The sequence below is a fragment of the Etheostoma cragini genome, chromosome 1 (assembly GCF_013103735.1).
Source record: "Etheostoma cragini isolate CJK2018 chromosome 1, CSU_Ecrag_1.0, whole genome shotgun sequence".
Taxonomy (NCBI): domain Eukaryota; kingdom Metazoa; phylum Chordata; class Actinopteri; order Perciformes; family Percidae; genus Etheostoma; species Etheostoma cragini.
Window position 1 is genome coordinate 19,162,514 of NC_048407.1, and position 15,085 is coordinate 19,177,598.

At 39.1% G+C, this 15,085-nt stretch overlaps 1 protein-coding gene across 3 annotated transcripts in view; it reads left to right on the forward strand.

Annotated features, from left to right (window-relative positions):
* The first annotated feature begins 4,073 nt into the window (after window positions 1–4,073).
* cpne7 (copine VII) overlaps window positions 4,074–15,085 on the forward strand; it is a 28,409-nt gene continuing 17,397 nt past the window's right edge. Inside the window, exons 1-6 of one of the 3 annotated variants that reach the window (XM_034878369.1) lie at window positions 4,074–4,235; window positions 5,322–5,382; window positions 5,497–5,806; window positions 9,367–9,549; window positions 9,760–9,834; window positions 12,523–12,597. In XM_034878369.1, coding sequence (XP_034734260.1) covers window positions 5,633–5,806; window positions 9,367–9,549; window positions 9,760–9,834; window positions 12,523–12,597 — 507 coding nt within the window. In that variant the 5' untranslated portion in view covers window positions 4,074–4,235; window positions 5,322–5,382; window positions 5,497–5,632. Of the gene's footprint in view, window positions 4,243–5,321; window positions 5,383–5,496; window positions 5,807–9,366; window positions 9,550–9,759; window positions 9,835–12,522; window positions 12,598–15,085 lie in introns of all 3 variants that reach the window. The other 2 variants (XM_034878378.1, XM_034878387.1) reach the window with 2 other exon arrangements.

Sequence of the window (15,085 nt, forward strand, 5' to 3'; positions counted from 1 at the left end):
GCTGTGCGTGTTGCTTTCAATGAATTTTTACAGTTAAGTAACCATTGCAGAGTCTGAACCAGGCCGAGCCTCTTAAACATGACAGACTATTTTAATATCCAGAGAACTGCACATTATCTTTAGTATGTCAATGCACAGATCATAGAAATGAAGGTCATTGACAGCCCACAAGTCAGAGGAAGCGAGAAGATATCCCGTCCCAGTGGGACAATTTTACACTCACTGTGGGCAAAGTTGAATTTTAAATTTCCTACAGTGAGCTGGCGGACATGAACCCAAACAAACTCTTAAAACGAAACATTGCCATGACTACCAAGACTATGGACATTTCTGAACTATGTGCTCTTGTTGGATGTGGTGTGGTGTTCTCAATGAAGAACTAAAAAGTTAACAAAGAAGAAACTACTCTATTGAGTACGATTGCCTATTTTGAATGCATTAGTCATCATAGCCGCTAGAAAATATCCGCTTCCAAAAATAATCCCAATGCAAGCTGAACATGTTACACAGACTGAAAAACGTGGATGGGTGAGACCAAATGTCCTTGTCTGTATCTCCTTCAGTGTCTCTCTGGGTTCTAGCTGTCTGAACGCAAATAAATAATTCAGTTAATGAAGGTGAGTGGACAGTCGAGACATTTTGGACCAGGGGTGATTGATATTGCTAAAATGGAAACTCAAATGGATGGTCGTATTTATCCAGAAGATAGTGAACAGCTAAATATTTTGTTTTACTAAAACACATACTGTATGTAACTAGTGTTCCCAAATACATTTACTCAAGTACTGAAGTAGACATTTGTCATACTTACTTGAGTAACTTGGGTTTATACCGCTACTCAACTACATCTCAGAGGGAAATACTCCACTACATCTATTTGACACTTTTAGTTCAGCCTTCTAGTTACTTATTCCATTTTAAAAACATATTATATGATTCAGTGCTATTCTACTTATTTACCCAGAAGTATACAAATGATCTAAAATGGGCTCTAAATTGAAGAACTTTAAACTTAAAATGCTCATACATGTATTCATTAGTAATACAAACAGAATAATATAATATTCTATGTGATAAAACTTTGAAAGGATCCATTTTGCACATCAAGTACTTTTGAGACATTATTTACATTAAGCTGATCATACTTACTTGAATAACATTTTCAATTCAGGACTTTTACTTGTAATGGAGTTTTTTTTTATGTTTACAGACTGGCATTTCTACATTCACCTTAGCAAATGATCTGAGTACTTCTTCCACCACGGCATGTAACAGGCCACTATGAATTCACAGGAACTATTTCCTCTGTCCACCTTTTCCAAACGTGTTACCAGTGTGTGCTATAATTAACTTTGATAAAAGCAATACCAGATGGTACACAAGTCAATATCCCTTGTGGTGCAAGATGTAATAAGTCCTCATGACTCCTCAGTTTTGATAAGCAGAAACAGGAAGACGAGAGAATCTTGTTCAGTCAATGTATATGATTTAAGACTGGCCCAGAGCTGAAACTACTAGTCAGTTAATCGAGAAGTCTATTGACAAAAAGAATAATGGGCAAATTTGATATTAGATTGAGTATTTTATCAACCACCAACAAGCTCTGGTTAATACTTTTCAAATACCTCCCATATGGACTACATTGTGTCCCTCTGTCCAACTGAAATCTATGAGGTGGCATGAGTGGTGGTATCAGCTTCACCCCTCTGAAGTGTGCATCGTGTTTACTCTTAGGGAACTGAGATAATTTTGTCCACAGTATTTGTAGGTCAGTAAGGCAAATACAATGATGACAGAGGTAAACTCATGGAGATAACATTTCTGTTCAGTAAGCTGTTACTTGACGGAGAGCCTGCTGAAACACAAGCTCAGTGATTGATTACCATTAACAGGGATGCTGCAGCTGCCATCATCAATTAGAAAGACTTTAGAATCGATAATGTCCAAAAAAACCTACCTATGTGCAAAAATACCTCCGCCCGAGGGAGCAGCTGGTGGAAAACTGTGGATGATGTTACACAAACACCCCAGATACGCAATGTGGTCAGTAACAGGGGAGAAGCAGCGGGGGGGAATCTGAATAGATAATCCATGTGTAAAAACAGGGAACGTCCTGTGAGGTGCTGAACCGACGTAGCAGCAGCAGCAGCAGCAGCAGCAGCAGCAGCAGCAGCAGCAGATGGCCGTTGTTTGGAACTGTGGCGTAACAGGGCTCAGGTGTGTGGCCCAAAGCCTTCACTTCCTACTGGCTCTGAATACCCACGGAAGAAAAGGCAGTGGGGCTGAAAAAAACTGCAGGAGAGAACATGACTTTAGGTGATGGTAATGTCAGAAAGCAGCCAGTTTCCATGTTAAACACAGTGAGGGCAGATCCAGGCCTGTATTTGTTGCTTTTGGTTAAAAGGAGATTCACTAATAACATTAACCTGTAGGAGAAATTAGTTTGGTATTTGTGTTGTTTGGTGTGTAAGATGCATGGTTGTCAGCTTTACAGAGCAGATAATTGAAAAGCAGGAGCCAAGGTTTTGTTTTATTTTTCAAGCTGTTGGAATAATTTGATAGAGCTGTATTTCTGCTCACATCATAATTTTACCAGCTGAAAGCTTCTGAGTGGCTCAACTCTCAAAGAATTAGCCGTGTCCTCTTGAAATCAAAGACAGTCGTAATCCTGCAAAGATCTAATGACTAATAATGTTCTTTCTGTTTGAAGGACACTTCAGAATCATGTCATTTCAATGCCCTCAGGAACAAAAATGCTGAAGCCTACACATGTATATTTAATGAAGTTCACTGTTACCACGGAAGGTACTTTTTAAACAGTCAAACTTTTATTTTCGGTTATGCACTGTATTTTGATGAACCCAAATTTCCCAAGTTATTTGGTCTATTCCGTTGTCTTTTCATGGCCTTCGCCATGTTAAAGCAAACACTCAAGGGCTGCTGTTTTGTCAGCGCAATCTGAAAATCTATAAACGTTATGTAATGTCTGGAAATACATTCATGGAAATAATACATTTGTGGGTGGACTGTGAAAAGGTTCAAGCACAAACATGTAGAAACAATAAGTTATGTAACATACATTGCTGTCAAACGATGCAGTTCCTGATCATTTGAATGTGAGAGACATTAGACTTAAGTATTAGAAGTATTAGTATGTGCATGTACAGTATACATGTGGGCGTATGGGCTTTTAATAAAGTTAAGAGAGAACAAAGTCTGTCTGAAGCTCCCACATGGAGATTTCTTTGTGATGTGCTGCTGTTGGACTTTAAGTTCCTGTTGTTTTGCTGTGAAATGTCTCATTTGTATCCCTGGCATTCTTGTAATTGAGGTGTGACAAAGCATGGCAGAACCAGATGATCATATTGCCTTCTTTTCTGAGTGCAAATTGACAAACTATACAGTAGATCCTACTGAGATGATTTTCTCCTGGTTTCCCTTTTTATGTTCACATGATGAGCCCATACTGTAAACATTTAGTTGGAACAACTATACAGTGTAAAATGCTTACCTCACTGTATGCAGAACTGTGCCATCCACGCCATATGTAAACATCATCATAATGCTAATCAAGCTAATGCTCAGTATGACACTCTCAAAACAGTAGGCTGAAGCTGGAGAAAAATCTGATTGAAAGCTATCTTTCTGATTGTAGTATATGTATTAAGCCCCCTCAATTAAACCTGGGAAACCATGGGATTATTGGTGCAAAGAGATTAACTTCAATTTTAAGGAAGTGTGAAGGATATTGCATCTCTTACCCTTAGATTTACACGTGTTTCCTTGATTTGTTTATAAATCTCAAGTTCGTCATTCTATTAGCCGGAAGCAAATAACAAACACTGTGCCCATATTATCCGCTTTTATCTCAGGGTTCCATACTCTGTGAAAGCTGCCAAATCTCCTAATCAATAACAAGCCCCTGTAATGCATCTTCATAGCCTCGTGTCCTGTTTTTTTTTTTTTAGTTTCGATTTTCAACCATTCAACCCCATTTTTTACCATGTAAAATGAATACAGTCATTGTTTGCAACCGAACTCCCAAATAATCGAGTCCCAGCGAAAGCCCCATCCTCACATCAGCAGCTGGGCTCGCTCCACTCCCCATCTCTCTAAGCCGAGCCTACTCCCTCCTCGCCAGTCTAACCAATGAGTTTCGGCGGAGAAAAACCCCAAGCAGTGTGTTCTGGGGGAGGATTAAAACATGTGTGTTTAAGAGTAAAGACCAACGACAGGTAGGAAGTGAGTTTCTCGTTTTTAACTTGATGGTCAGCAGAGTCTGTTGGGTTTGATGAGGGTATTAAGTACGATTGCTTGTTTTCTGATCAGCTGGATGTCTTCTTATCGGAAGTAAGACGATGACAAACGAGAAGTGTTGTCAAAGTAGACTATTCATTTTTAGTACGGCGCTTTGTTTATTGTGATTATAGGAAAACTAAAGCTATAGATCGTCATTTTGCGAACCTCATCGTTAGCTGTGTTTGAAGGATTACCGATGTTTTTAAGCGGAAATTATGTTTTGTGATGAATTGTTAAGTAACCATATAGGAGCGTTCACTGTATCGCCTTCATTATTAAGTTGTTGGATTGAATCGGTAATCGACGTGTTGTTTTTCAAAGAGGTTTTTTTTACATTGTAACTTTTGCTTGGCTCGTTATTTATAGCTTCTGAATCTGATTGTCTTCCGAGTTTTATTGAGTTAAGTTTGAGATTGATGCTTTGGGGTAACATCTGGTTTCCAGACGCACAGCTGGCAAAAAGAAGAAAACACGGGCGCTGTCCCTGGTGCTGAAAGCTAATGGTATACTTGTTCGTTTAAGAATGTGACACTTAAAGTAAAGGATGTTGGTAGGGAAATTCAACCCCCACTCTCATAGTTTCTCCCCCTTTAAAACAGTTAAGCATGGTCAAACACCCTTGGCACAAGGACACCTCAACAGGGCGGATGTTTGCCACATTGGAGCTTAAACAAATCAAAGTACATTTGGGAATCTTCTGGGCAACAAAGCCACTCAGCCATGTGTCTGCTGGATTCCTGTTTTTATCTACCACTTTACTTTTACGTGTAGATCACTGTTAAATAATGGAAAGAAAATACCAGTTTTGTTCTGCTGAAATAGTTTGACATCTACTGTATTCTGTCATGTTTGGAGTAGGGTACAAACAGAGATATGCAGATAATGGCATTATCAAGTCTATGTTTTTGTATTTATCTTTGTGGGTAGCGTAGAGTGACACCTTCCTTGTTTTTCATACTGGAATTAAGAGCATTTAAAAGAAGAACTCCCAGTTTATGACAGTCATAAACTAATCTTACCAGTTGATCTGATCTAGGCTCCTGAAAGCACCACCTTCATGTCCTGTCTCTCGTCAGTGCTGAGGTAAGACGATACTCCCCATAAGGGGATAGCTCTGACAGGCAGTATTAACAGATTGGGTTTTCTTTGGTCACCTGGGACTCAACAAGAATCTCTGTTCTTTTGTACTGTACCAAGTCAAAAGAGCCTGTCTCCTGTGAGTGTGCCAAGTCTTTACTGAGATCCCTCGACCCACCACTACATTTTACCTTCCCACGGAGTCACCACATCGTACTGCTTCGCTGGTTGGCAGCTCCTTTTGCCCTGAGCCAGGATGAATGATGTTCTGGAGGCCACCTCCCCTGCGACCAGCCTCAGCGGTCCAGCTACCTGCGTCTGCAAAGTAGAGCTGCGTGTGTCTTGCAAAGCCCTGCTCGACCGAGACACCCTGAATAAGTCAGACCCATGTGTCATAATCATGGTCCAGATCAACGGACAGTGGACCGAGGTGAGTTTGTGAACAGTGTTTTCTGTTCGAGATTATAAGTGCCTTTGGGGTGGACTCTGGGCTTTTTCACTTCGGAAGCCTATTACATGCACAAAAAAGATGTATAAGACAATAAAGGAAAGGGAAAATGACGAAAAGCATAATATGAGCACATTAATGTTTACACAGGCTTGTTATACAGTAAGACACTGGGGAAAGCACAGTTGGCCAGCCTTCCCTCTGTTGTTTAGTATCACAAATACCGGAGAAGTTCAGATTTGAAGATGAAAATGAAGCAGTGATGATGTGTATAACGTTATACATTGGGATGGATTTTCAGTCCCACTCCAGTTATTCCCAATCCTGTGATGTCATACATGATCGACCAGGGAGATAAATCTGTTAATGGTTTGCTGAACTGGCAGCTGTTTGTTACTCTTTTAGAAAAGATCATGGCTTACACAACAGCTGTCTGACTCAGAATTATAAATGTCAAATTTAGAATAAGATTTACTGAGAAAGATTTAACATTGTCTGCCTCCACATTTCACCAATTTATACAGTCTGCCCTGTCACTGGTCTTTATACTTGTGGACAAACACTGGGTTGTTAATAAGCAGTGTGATGAGGTGTGTTCCAGCTGAAAATGTTTACTTTGTTGGATTGGTCCCAAGCTGATTTGAAGCGTAGACAGCGGCTCTCTCATTTCCCTGTTAATTAAGTCGTTTAGTACATGAAGGAAAGCCAAAGCACAGGTCTCCATTAAGTAGAGGATATCTAATTATATAGATTTTTTCCCCCTGCTACACTTCATTCAACAAAAGCTATCTTTCCAGGGAAATAGGAGAGGATTATTAAGTGTAACTTAGATTCTTGCCACCCGAGAGCCATTTGTTTAAGATGTCCACTGTAGTGTTTGGATTGAATGAATGTGGAAGCTCGAGATACTGTTATGATTAAAACCTCGCCTAGTAGTTCTTTAAGGACACAATTGTGGATTTTTCTTGGTTGTAATTTGATTTCCATTGACTGAAGCAAATTCATGTGAAACAAAATAACTATGGAACACATTGTTCACAAATACACATTGCAAGAAGAGCTTTGTCTATCTATCTATCTATCTATCTATCTATCTATCTATCTATCTATCTATCTATCTATCTATCTATCTATCTATCTATCTTTCTATCCATCTATCCATCTATCTATCTATCTATCTATCTATCTATCTATCTATCTATCTATCTATCTATCTATCTATCCATCTATCCATCTATCTATCTATCTATCTATCTATCTATCTATCTATCTATCTATCTATCTATCTATCTATCTATCTATCTATCTATCTATCTATCCATCTATCTATCTATTTGAGTCATGACAGTGTACACAAGTTGTCCAACCCTCCACTGTCAGATCCCTTGGTACTGGGAGGCAGCATTCCTTGTGAAGATGTATACTTACGTCAACAACTGAGTAAGAAGCTGAGAGCCCACTCATACCAGAGCCACCCTCTTTTTCTTTTCTGAGCTCATCCTGTATTGTCCTACTGACTTGCAACTGCTATTTGTTGAACTGCATATATCATTTATTTATTTATTACCTTATTTCACCACCTGTTTGCTTCCAAGGACAGACACAAAATAGCGCTGAGATGACTTTTGTCCTACAAGAGATTTCTCTTCTTTTTGTGTAACCTAGACTCTACGTTCTCCCATGATAGCGAGGTCATTCAAAAGCTCATTGTTCTGCTGATATCTGACCTAAGCTGGAGGGGCTAGTTATGATCGAGCTACAGAGATAATGCTTTACCCACCTGGCCGAACTGATTAGAGAAAGCCTTAATATTCCATGTAAGGGATGTCTCTGTACTTCTGTCCTCCCACCAACAACAAACAAGCGTCACAGACTTCAGCAGAACCTCTCCTCCGTTGCTCCGATAAGCTTTCATTAACAATCAGACTCATCCCAAATCTGTCCATCCAGATGGCACAAAGAGAGGAGAAGGCGAGAGAATGCAATAAAGATAAATGGGGATGAATGAGGCTGAGAAAGCTGGAAGCTCCTTTTTTAGGATTTCTGCCAGAGTGAAAAGGAAACTGTAGAGCAGTAGAGCAGTCCCTGTTACAAGCCATCCTCTGCAGTTGGTATTGTCTGATGATGATGATAATAATAATAATAATAATTATTATTATAATAAATATCTAAAAAGTGAGGTGGATGTTAACAGAACTATATTCAAGTAATAATTCAGAACCGTGACAGAGACCAAAGTCTGATCATTTTCCACCTAGTGCTGTTTATTTTTTTGTTTAAAATAATGAAGATGTGACAGAAAAAAAACCATTTAGGGCAACAAATGTAATATTTACTAATGAACAAATTGAATTGCAAATTGGTAACGAGTTTTGTGTGGAAGGGTGCTGAATTCTCAAAATGTAAAGTAAAGTCAGCAGGACAGCACTCCAATTAAATAGTTTATTCATGCATGGATGTTTCAGGCAGACGTCCTTTCTCAGCTTGTGAACTGGCAACAGTGTGAAACACAATGATAAAATAAACAAAGATAGTGACGTCATAGGTTTTGTAATGCATTAAATTATGGGTTACAAATAAAACTGGAAAACCTAAATTAATAAAAGTAGAAGATAGTGACAATGCTTCCATACAGTTGGGATTAGTTTCACTTGCACCATTAGATGGAAGGTCACTGCAAAGCAATGCAAAGTTACATAATTCTATGACGAAATATTTCCATCCCGATGGAAGTGGTCTCTTTTAATGACGCTGATGCCGCCCTTTAAAGGAAACTAGGGGTTGAATGGTTCAATAGGTATGAATATGATATAAATCAGGCTTCATAGCCTTCAGTGTCTCCAGATTCTCAACCCAACTGAACACTTGTGTGTGTTTTATTTAATGTCAATAGATCATCTCCAGATTTTGCCTTTTTATTGATGGGTTTGTTCTCTTCTGTGTTTAAAACAAATGTAGGTCATAAAAAAATGCAATAAACATAAACATAACAACAGCAGGCTATAACATGAACATTCCGAATATACAGATTGTTGATGCTTGTATATCATTATTAAACGTGGAAATAAATAACCTCTATAGTCTTAAATATCATATTTATTGATAATCTTTCCTTGTGACAAATTGGGCAGCATGGAAATGTTCGTGGAGCTGTGTGAGAGCTGTATCCTACATCATGAACAGATGGGGCCACAGAGAGCTCAGCTTTTCCTTGTCAGGCAGTGAAAGACAAGCACGGATGTTTTCTATACGCTGAGATTAAATGTCCAAACTCTCCAATCGTCTCTCACTTTATCCTCCTGATGGGACAAAATAACATTTGCCCTTCTGTAGAGACTGTTTTTCCTCAAATTAAGTAGGAAGATAGAAGTTATGTTTTCCATTTCTTTCCATTCCAAATCTTTTTGGAAGACGATATCGGTTACAATCTGCAAAAGTGCTATCACACCATAAGGTCTTTTTGCTTTTATCACACACACATATATGAATTAAAAAAGCAGCGTTACAATGTTTAAAATGATTAAGTGTGTGTTCCCTCTCAGCTGGACAGGACAGAAGTGATCAAGAGCAACTTGCACCCGGTCTTTGCCAAGGTGTTCTCACTGGACTACTACTTTGAGGAGGTTCAGAAGCTGCGATTTGAAGTCTACGACATCCACGGCACTCACAGCATCGGCACCCGGGATGATGACTTTCTGGGTGGGGTGGAGTGCACTCTTGGCCAGGTCTGACTTCCGCATTTTATTGACTTGTGTTACTTAGTTTTTTGCCATAATAACAGATGTGTCAGCCATAAAAGATCTTAACCATGTTGGGGGTAGATGTTTGTAGTAAATATACCTGACGCTGGTGTTGATGACTCAGATCCCTGCACTCTCTTCTTTTCTGCTAAGATAGGCTCAAAGCCAACAATGTGTTTATCTTGCTCTTTGCAGATCGTGGCCCAAAAGAAGATGTTGAAGCCTTTGTTGCTGAAGTATGGGAAATATGCCGGCAAATCCACCATCACGGTAGTTTCTAACATTTTGCCTAAGCCCTGCTCTAGTGAAATTAAGTTGTGTAGATAGCTGGACATAAAGAAAGTGGAAGTTAGTAGCTAATGGCTGGTGAGCACTGAGAGAAACAACAGATGGCAAATTGATAGGTAAAGAGCATTTTTGTGTTCTTTGAAAAATGTTTTCAATTAGCTTAAATCATGCAGCTCTATGTTTTTGGACTTTTATCCAAATACCTTCTTAAAGATAAAGTTTAAGACACCACAATCACAGAATGGCTTCATATTTCTGCTTTGCATTGCTTTTTTGTGTGTGTTGGTGAATGTTAAGAGCATACATCCTTTCTGGGCACTTTCTTTATGTTAGGGTCCATTTTGGGGCCATAGGGCACTGTTCCTGTTACACATGCCAAATCACACAGGGAAGCAAGAGGAAATGATGCATGTATAAGAATTCATGTGTCAGATGTGGAAGAGAGGAGCTGTTGGTTCATTAACCACCATCTTATAGTTAATAAGCCGGTGGTGGTAGTATAATATAAAAAAAGACGAGCTAGGTCGTGCAGTCTTCCACTCTATCTTGTTTGAGTAAACACAAGCGAGGCAGGATGTGGACATGATAACAGGACCTGCACCCGACTGCTCTTCAATAAAGTTGAAGTTGAAGTTGAAAAGTCTTAAATGCCCCCAAGGGGCAATTTGGTTCACAACATGTAGCCAATACATAAACATCAGCACAAAAAGCACCTTAAAACATAAAATAGTGAACAGACAAAACATAAATACACATGTACACTACACCTAAAAAGATGACAAATAAATGCTGTGAAATGGGCAAGGATGGCAGACGAGAAATACAAACTGTGCACTGGCAGCATTATTATGGATAGTGTTGAATTTGATCCCTGCGCCCAGGGATAGGAACAAAGACAAACTCATCCTTCAATTCCTTGCCAGAATTTGACTTTATTGAAGCCAGAGCAACAGCACCTTTTGAAGGTCTTCAGGATACCTTTGAGATTTTACACAAGGGGATTTTTTCACCATCTAAACAAATATAGCGATCTACAGCATCTGTTTTGCCTGCTATGTTTTTAACATATGCATTGATTTAACCATGAATGTATTGTATGTGATAGAGACGCAACGGACCGGAGCGGAGCGAATAGTTAGGAAACACACAGAAACACATACTGTACACATCCAATTGTACTTCTGTAGGCTACATGTCAGGACTCCTATTGACATGAGGCATTTCTTGAGCCCTTACCATAACCTTAGGGTCACGCATCAATCAATGAATATTGCAAAACAAAGAAGTAGGCAGCTATATGGATTAATAATAATAATAATAATAATAATAATAATAATAATAATAATAATAATAATAATAATAATAATAATATTGATAATAACAGTTCAGGGGTAGGGAGCAGCACAGATACTTTAGTACCGTCCTTACCAGAGACAAGGTGGTGTCTGTTACGTCATTTGCCATGCAATGTCCAGAAATTGCTTTATAACATAGTGGTTATATTTCATAATCATGTTCAACAGTACAAGTTTGGGACATTGCTGAAAACATTCATGGCCTAAGGTCCGTAAACCTGCCTCCGACACTGCCTTTGACCTTAACAATAACAACTACAAGCCTAATCCCAACCCGTGTCACACATAAACCTAATCCTGACATCAACCCTAAAGCCAAACATTTACCTTTAAACAGAACTTGACCAGAATGTGTTCATTCCTAAGGTCTCAAATGTGAGAACCACACACACGTATGCACGCACACACAAAAACACACGCAGGCCCGCACGCACGCACGCACGCACGCACGCACGCACACACGCACGCACGCACGCACGCACGCACGCACGCACACATCATCTGCCCACACCTTTTATAAAGATGCTTCTCTGCATTTGGTACCTGTCAGGACAAGCTGTCTGATAAAAGGTTCATGTTTCCTACTTTGCCAATCATCACTGTCAAGGCTTGTCAAACCCTGGCTGTGCTTGCTACAGTTCTGGCAGTTTATTGTAAAGTTTCTGCTAGTTTCTAATAGAAGAACTGAAAGAGAGCAAACTTCTGTACTGTTTGAGTGGGCCAGAAGGAGCAGCAGAGGGTGCTCGGTGATGCTTTTTAACACAGGTATAAACAAACAAAATGATTTCGCATTTGGCAACGTCAGATAGCTTTTACAAAACTTTACTGTTGCACTGTGCTGTATGTGGTACCTTTTACATCCATAAAAAGTTGCATATTCAAGAGACAATAACCTGTAACAGCGGGGGGCCATTAGTTTACGGCTAATGGGGCTCTTTACTCTTTAGTTTTAATGTTCTGCCGTCCTATGTTGAGTACAAGCCACTTCACTTTGTTAACTGCTTATCACAGTGCAACCGCTACTACAGTAAAAGTTCATTTTAGCAATGGAAAGGGAAAAGGAAAAAAAAACTCAGGTAAAGCAGCTTGTTTTAAATACTGGCAGATTATTACCGTCACCTTAATATAGAGGCTTACTCTTACTCTACAACAAAATGTAATAATAAAAAAAAAAAAAAATATGTTGTTGAGTTTTGACTGTTATAAGCTGTCTCTTTCTTTCCTGAAATATCAATTATGTGGTTGTAATTTCTTTCAATGAAATGATGAAGCCCATAAGCACAAAGTGTACATGACAAATCTTATGTCCTCTCAGGTGCACGCTGAGGAAATTTCTGGCAACAACGGGTATGTGGAGCTTTCCTTCTGTGCCAAGAAGCTTGATGATAAGGTGAGCAGAGCACAACGTTTTGATGGAAATAACACGGTTCATATTTAATTAGTTATGGTTTAGTAGCACTAGACGGGGATAGTAGTAAAATGATAATCCTGATGCTGTACCTCACAATGTATCCACACTGCATCACTGGCCTTAAAGGGATTCACATTTAAATTACTTAAGTAATTAATTAGTGGTATTTTAAAATCTTTATATAATTTCATGTTACAGGGAGAGATAAAAAATATAATAACACTTGATATCACCTCTTTGGGTGGCAGTAGCATAGTCAATAGGGAGTTGGGTTGGAAACCAGACGGTTCAAGTCCCCGTACGGACCAAAGTACGGAGTGTGAATTGGTAGCTGGAGAGATGCCAGAACCTACTGGGCACTTCCAGGTGCTCTTGAGCAAGGCACCCAAGCATGTGTGTGTCTTTCAGGCCTGTGTGTAGTGATTCTAACAAAAACTAAGTGTAAATTGTAATTTCCCCACTGGGGATCAATAAACAGTATAAATTATAAACTTATTTGCAGTGACATTATGCTCTAACATGCATATGCACAATACTCATTTGGCAACTTACAAGTGCAAAAGGCACATAATATCAAGTGAAATTTGTTTTTACTGTTCTTTTTGATTTCACATGGCTTCACTTTAACTATGGATATCATTGACTTTAACTGCTACTGCTCTCACACTGCCAAACTTTGCTCGAGGTATATTTCAATCAAAAAGACACTCAGGAGCTTGCATCCAATTACATCTCTGATGATCTAGTCGAGATCTAGTCGCTCCATGTTCTTAGCACGAGCCTTAGGTTGCCACACTCAGAGGCTTCCCTTGACTCCCAGATGTATTGGGAGAAAAATATATTTCTTTGTACAGCATTTACATTTATTTTTGAAATTGCAGTTTGCAGTTTCCCGCCACTCGGACAGTAAAATTGAACCTTACCCTTTTACAAGGGAAATGAGAAAAAAGGGCATCTTTTCCTGCATGTCATATTTGCTTCATATTTCCAGTGTGCCACTGGCAGTATTGAGTTCCTGCCTGGTGAAAATTACTTGGCTTGCTTTGTTTAACCTGATGTAATTACAGATGTGGGTACATCACTGTGGAACAGTGGTGTGTGCAGCTTATAGAAAAAGAGTTTCTATAAGCTATAAGCAGAGTATCTTGCATATCCAAGATTTAGTTAAAAAACTGAAATTGAAGTTAGGTTTTTTCTTTAGAATCAAGTCTTGTTTATCATTTGAAGCAAAAAAACAACTAGTAAATGCAACAGTCTTGTCTGTTTTGGACTACGGTGATATTTTATACATGCATTCAACCTCCCAGTGTCTTCATGCTTTGGACACTGTGTTTCATGGAGCCTTGAGATTCATCACAAACTTAAAATCTCTCACTCATCACTGTTTGCTGTATTCTCGGGTCGGGTGGTTTCCACTCTCCATTTGGCGTTGGATGCACTGGCATCTTTTTATTTATAAGGCAGTATTAGGACTTCTTTCTCCTTATCTGAACACTTATATCCTCCCGAGTTCTGCAGGGACATATTACCTGCACTCACAGGATCTGATTTTATTGACAGTCCCTAAAGCCCGCACTGACTTTGGCAAAAAGGCTTTCAATTTTGCAGCCCCATCTGCATGGAATCAGCTTCAAAATGAACTCCAGTTGAAGGAGTTGGTCTCATTTTATTCTTTTAAAGGCTTGTTGAAGGGCCTTGCAGAAGGGCAGTCTGTATGTCACTGTTTTTTAAATCGATTTAGTTTTTTATGATGACATTGTTGTTTGATTATGAGTGAAAGTGTGTTTATGTATTTACATGTTAGTGTCTCTGTCTATCTGAAACGTGCTGCTGCCACTTGCCAGGACACTCTTGTAAAAGAGACTTTTTATCCTGGTTAAATAAAGGTTTGAATGAATGAAAAAAACGAGTTTGGTGCTTCATGTCAAATATCTAACAGCACTGATATAAAATTTGATACAAAATGAAAATGACACTGACTTTGTTCATGTGCACGAACAAAGTCATGTTTGTTAGAAAAACAGCCCTTTAGCAACTTGGTCAGAATAAACTAAGAAAAGCTGCATGCAAGATTACAATTTCTTTTATTCTAAGCAAACTACTAACTCTAACTTACTACCTCTGCACCCAACGCTAGCAGATGCATCCCTCCCTGTTTAGTAAGCCAGTCAATTGCAACTGTAGCTTTGTAGAGACCATCCGATTTCCCTAACTGAATAAATCCTGCATGCACATACAAACACAAAACTGCTTTCCTGGTTCCATCGTGTTGTAACTAAGATATCTGCTAAAAAATAATTGTATTTATTAGGATGATTGTTGTAGCCTACTGTTTAGTTCAAAAACATAAAAAACACAGCAGACCAGACGCAAACATTTATTTTGAAAAGTCAAAGCTCGCAGACAGCACGCAGCTGGAATGTCATGAGACGGTAGTTCTCCAGGCTGTAGCCACACCCGACTCAAA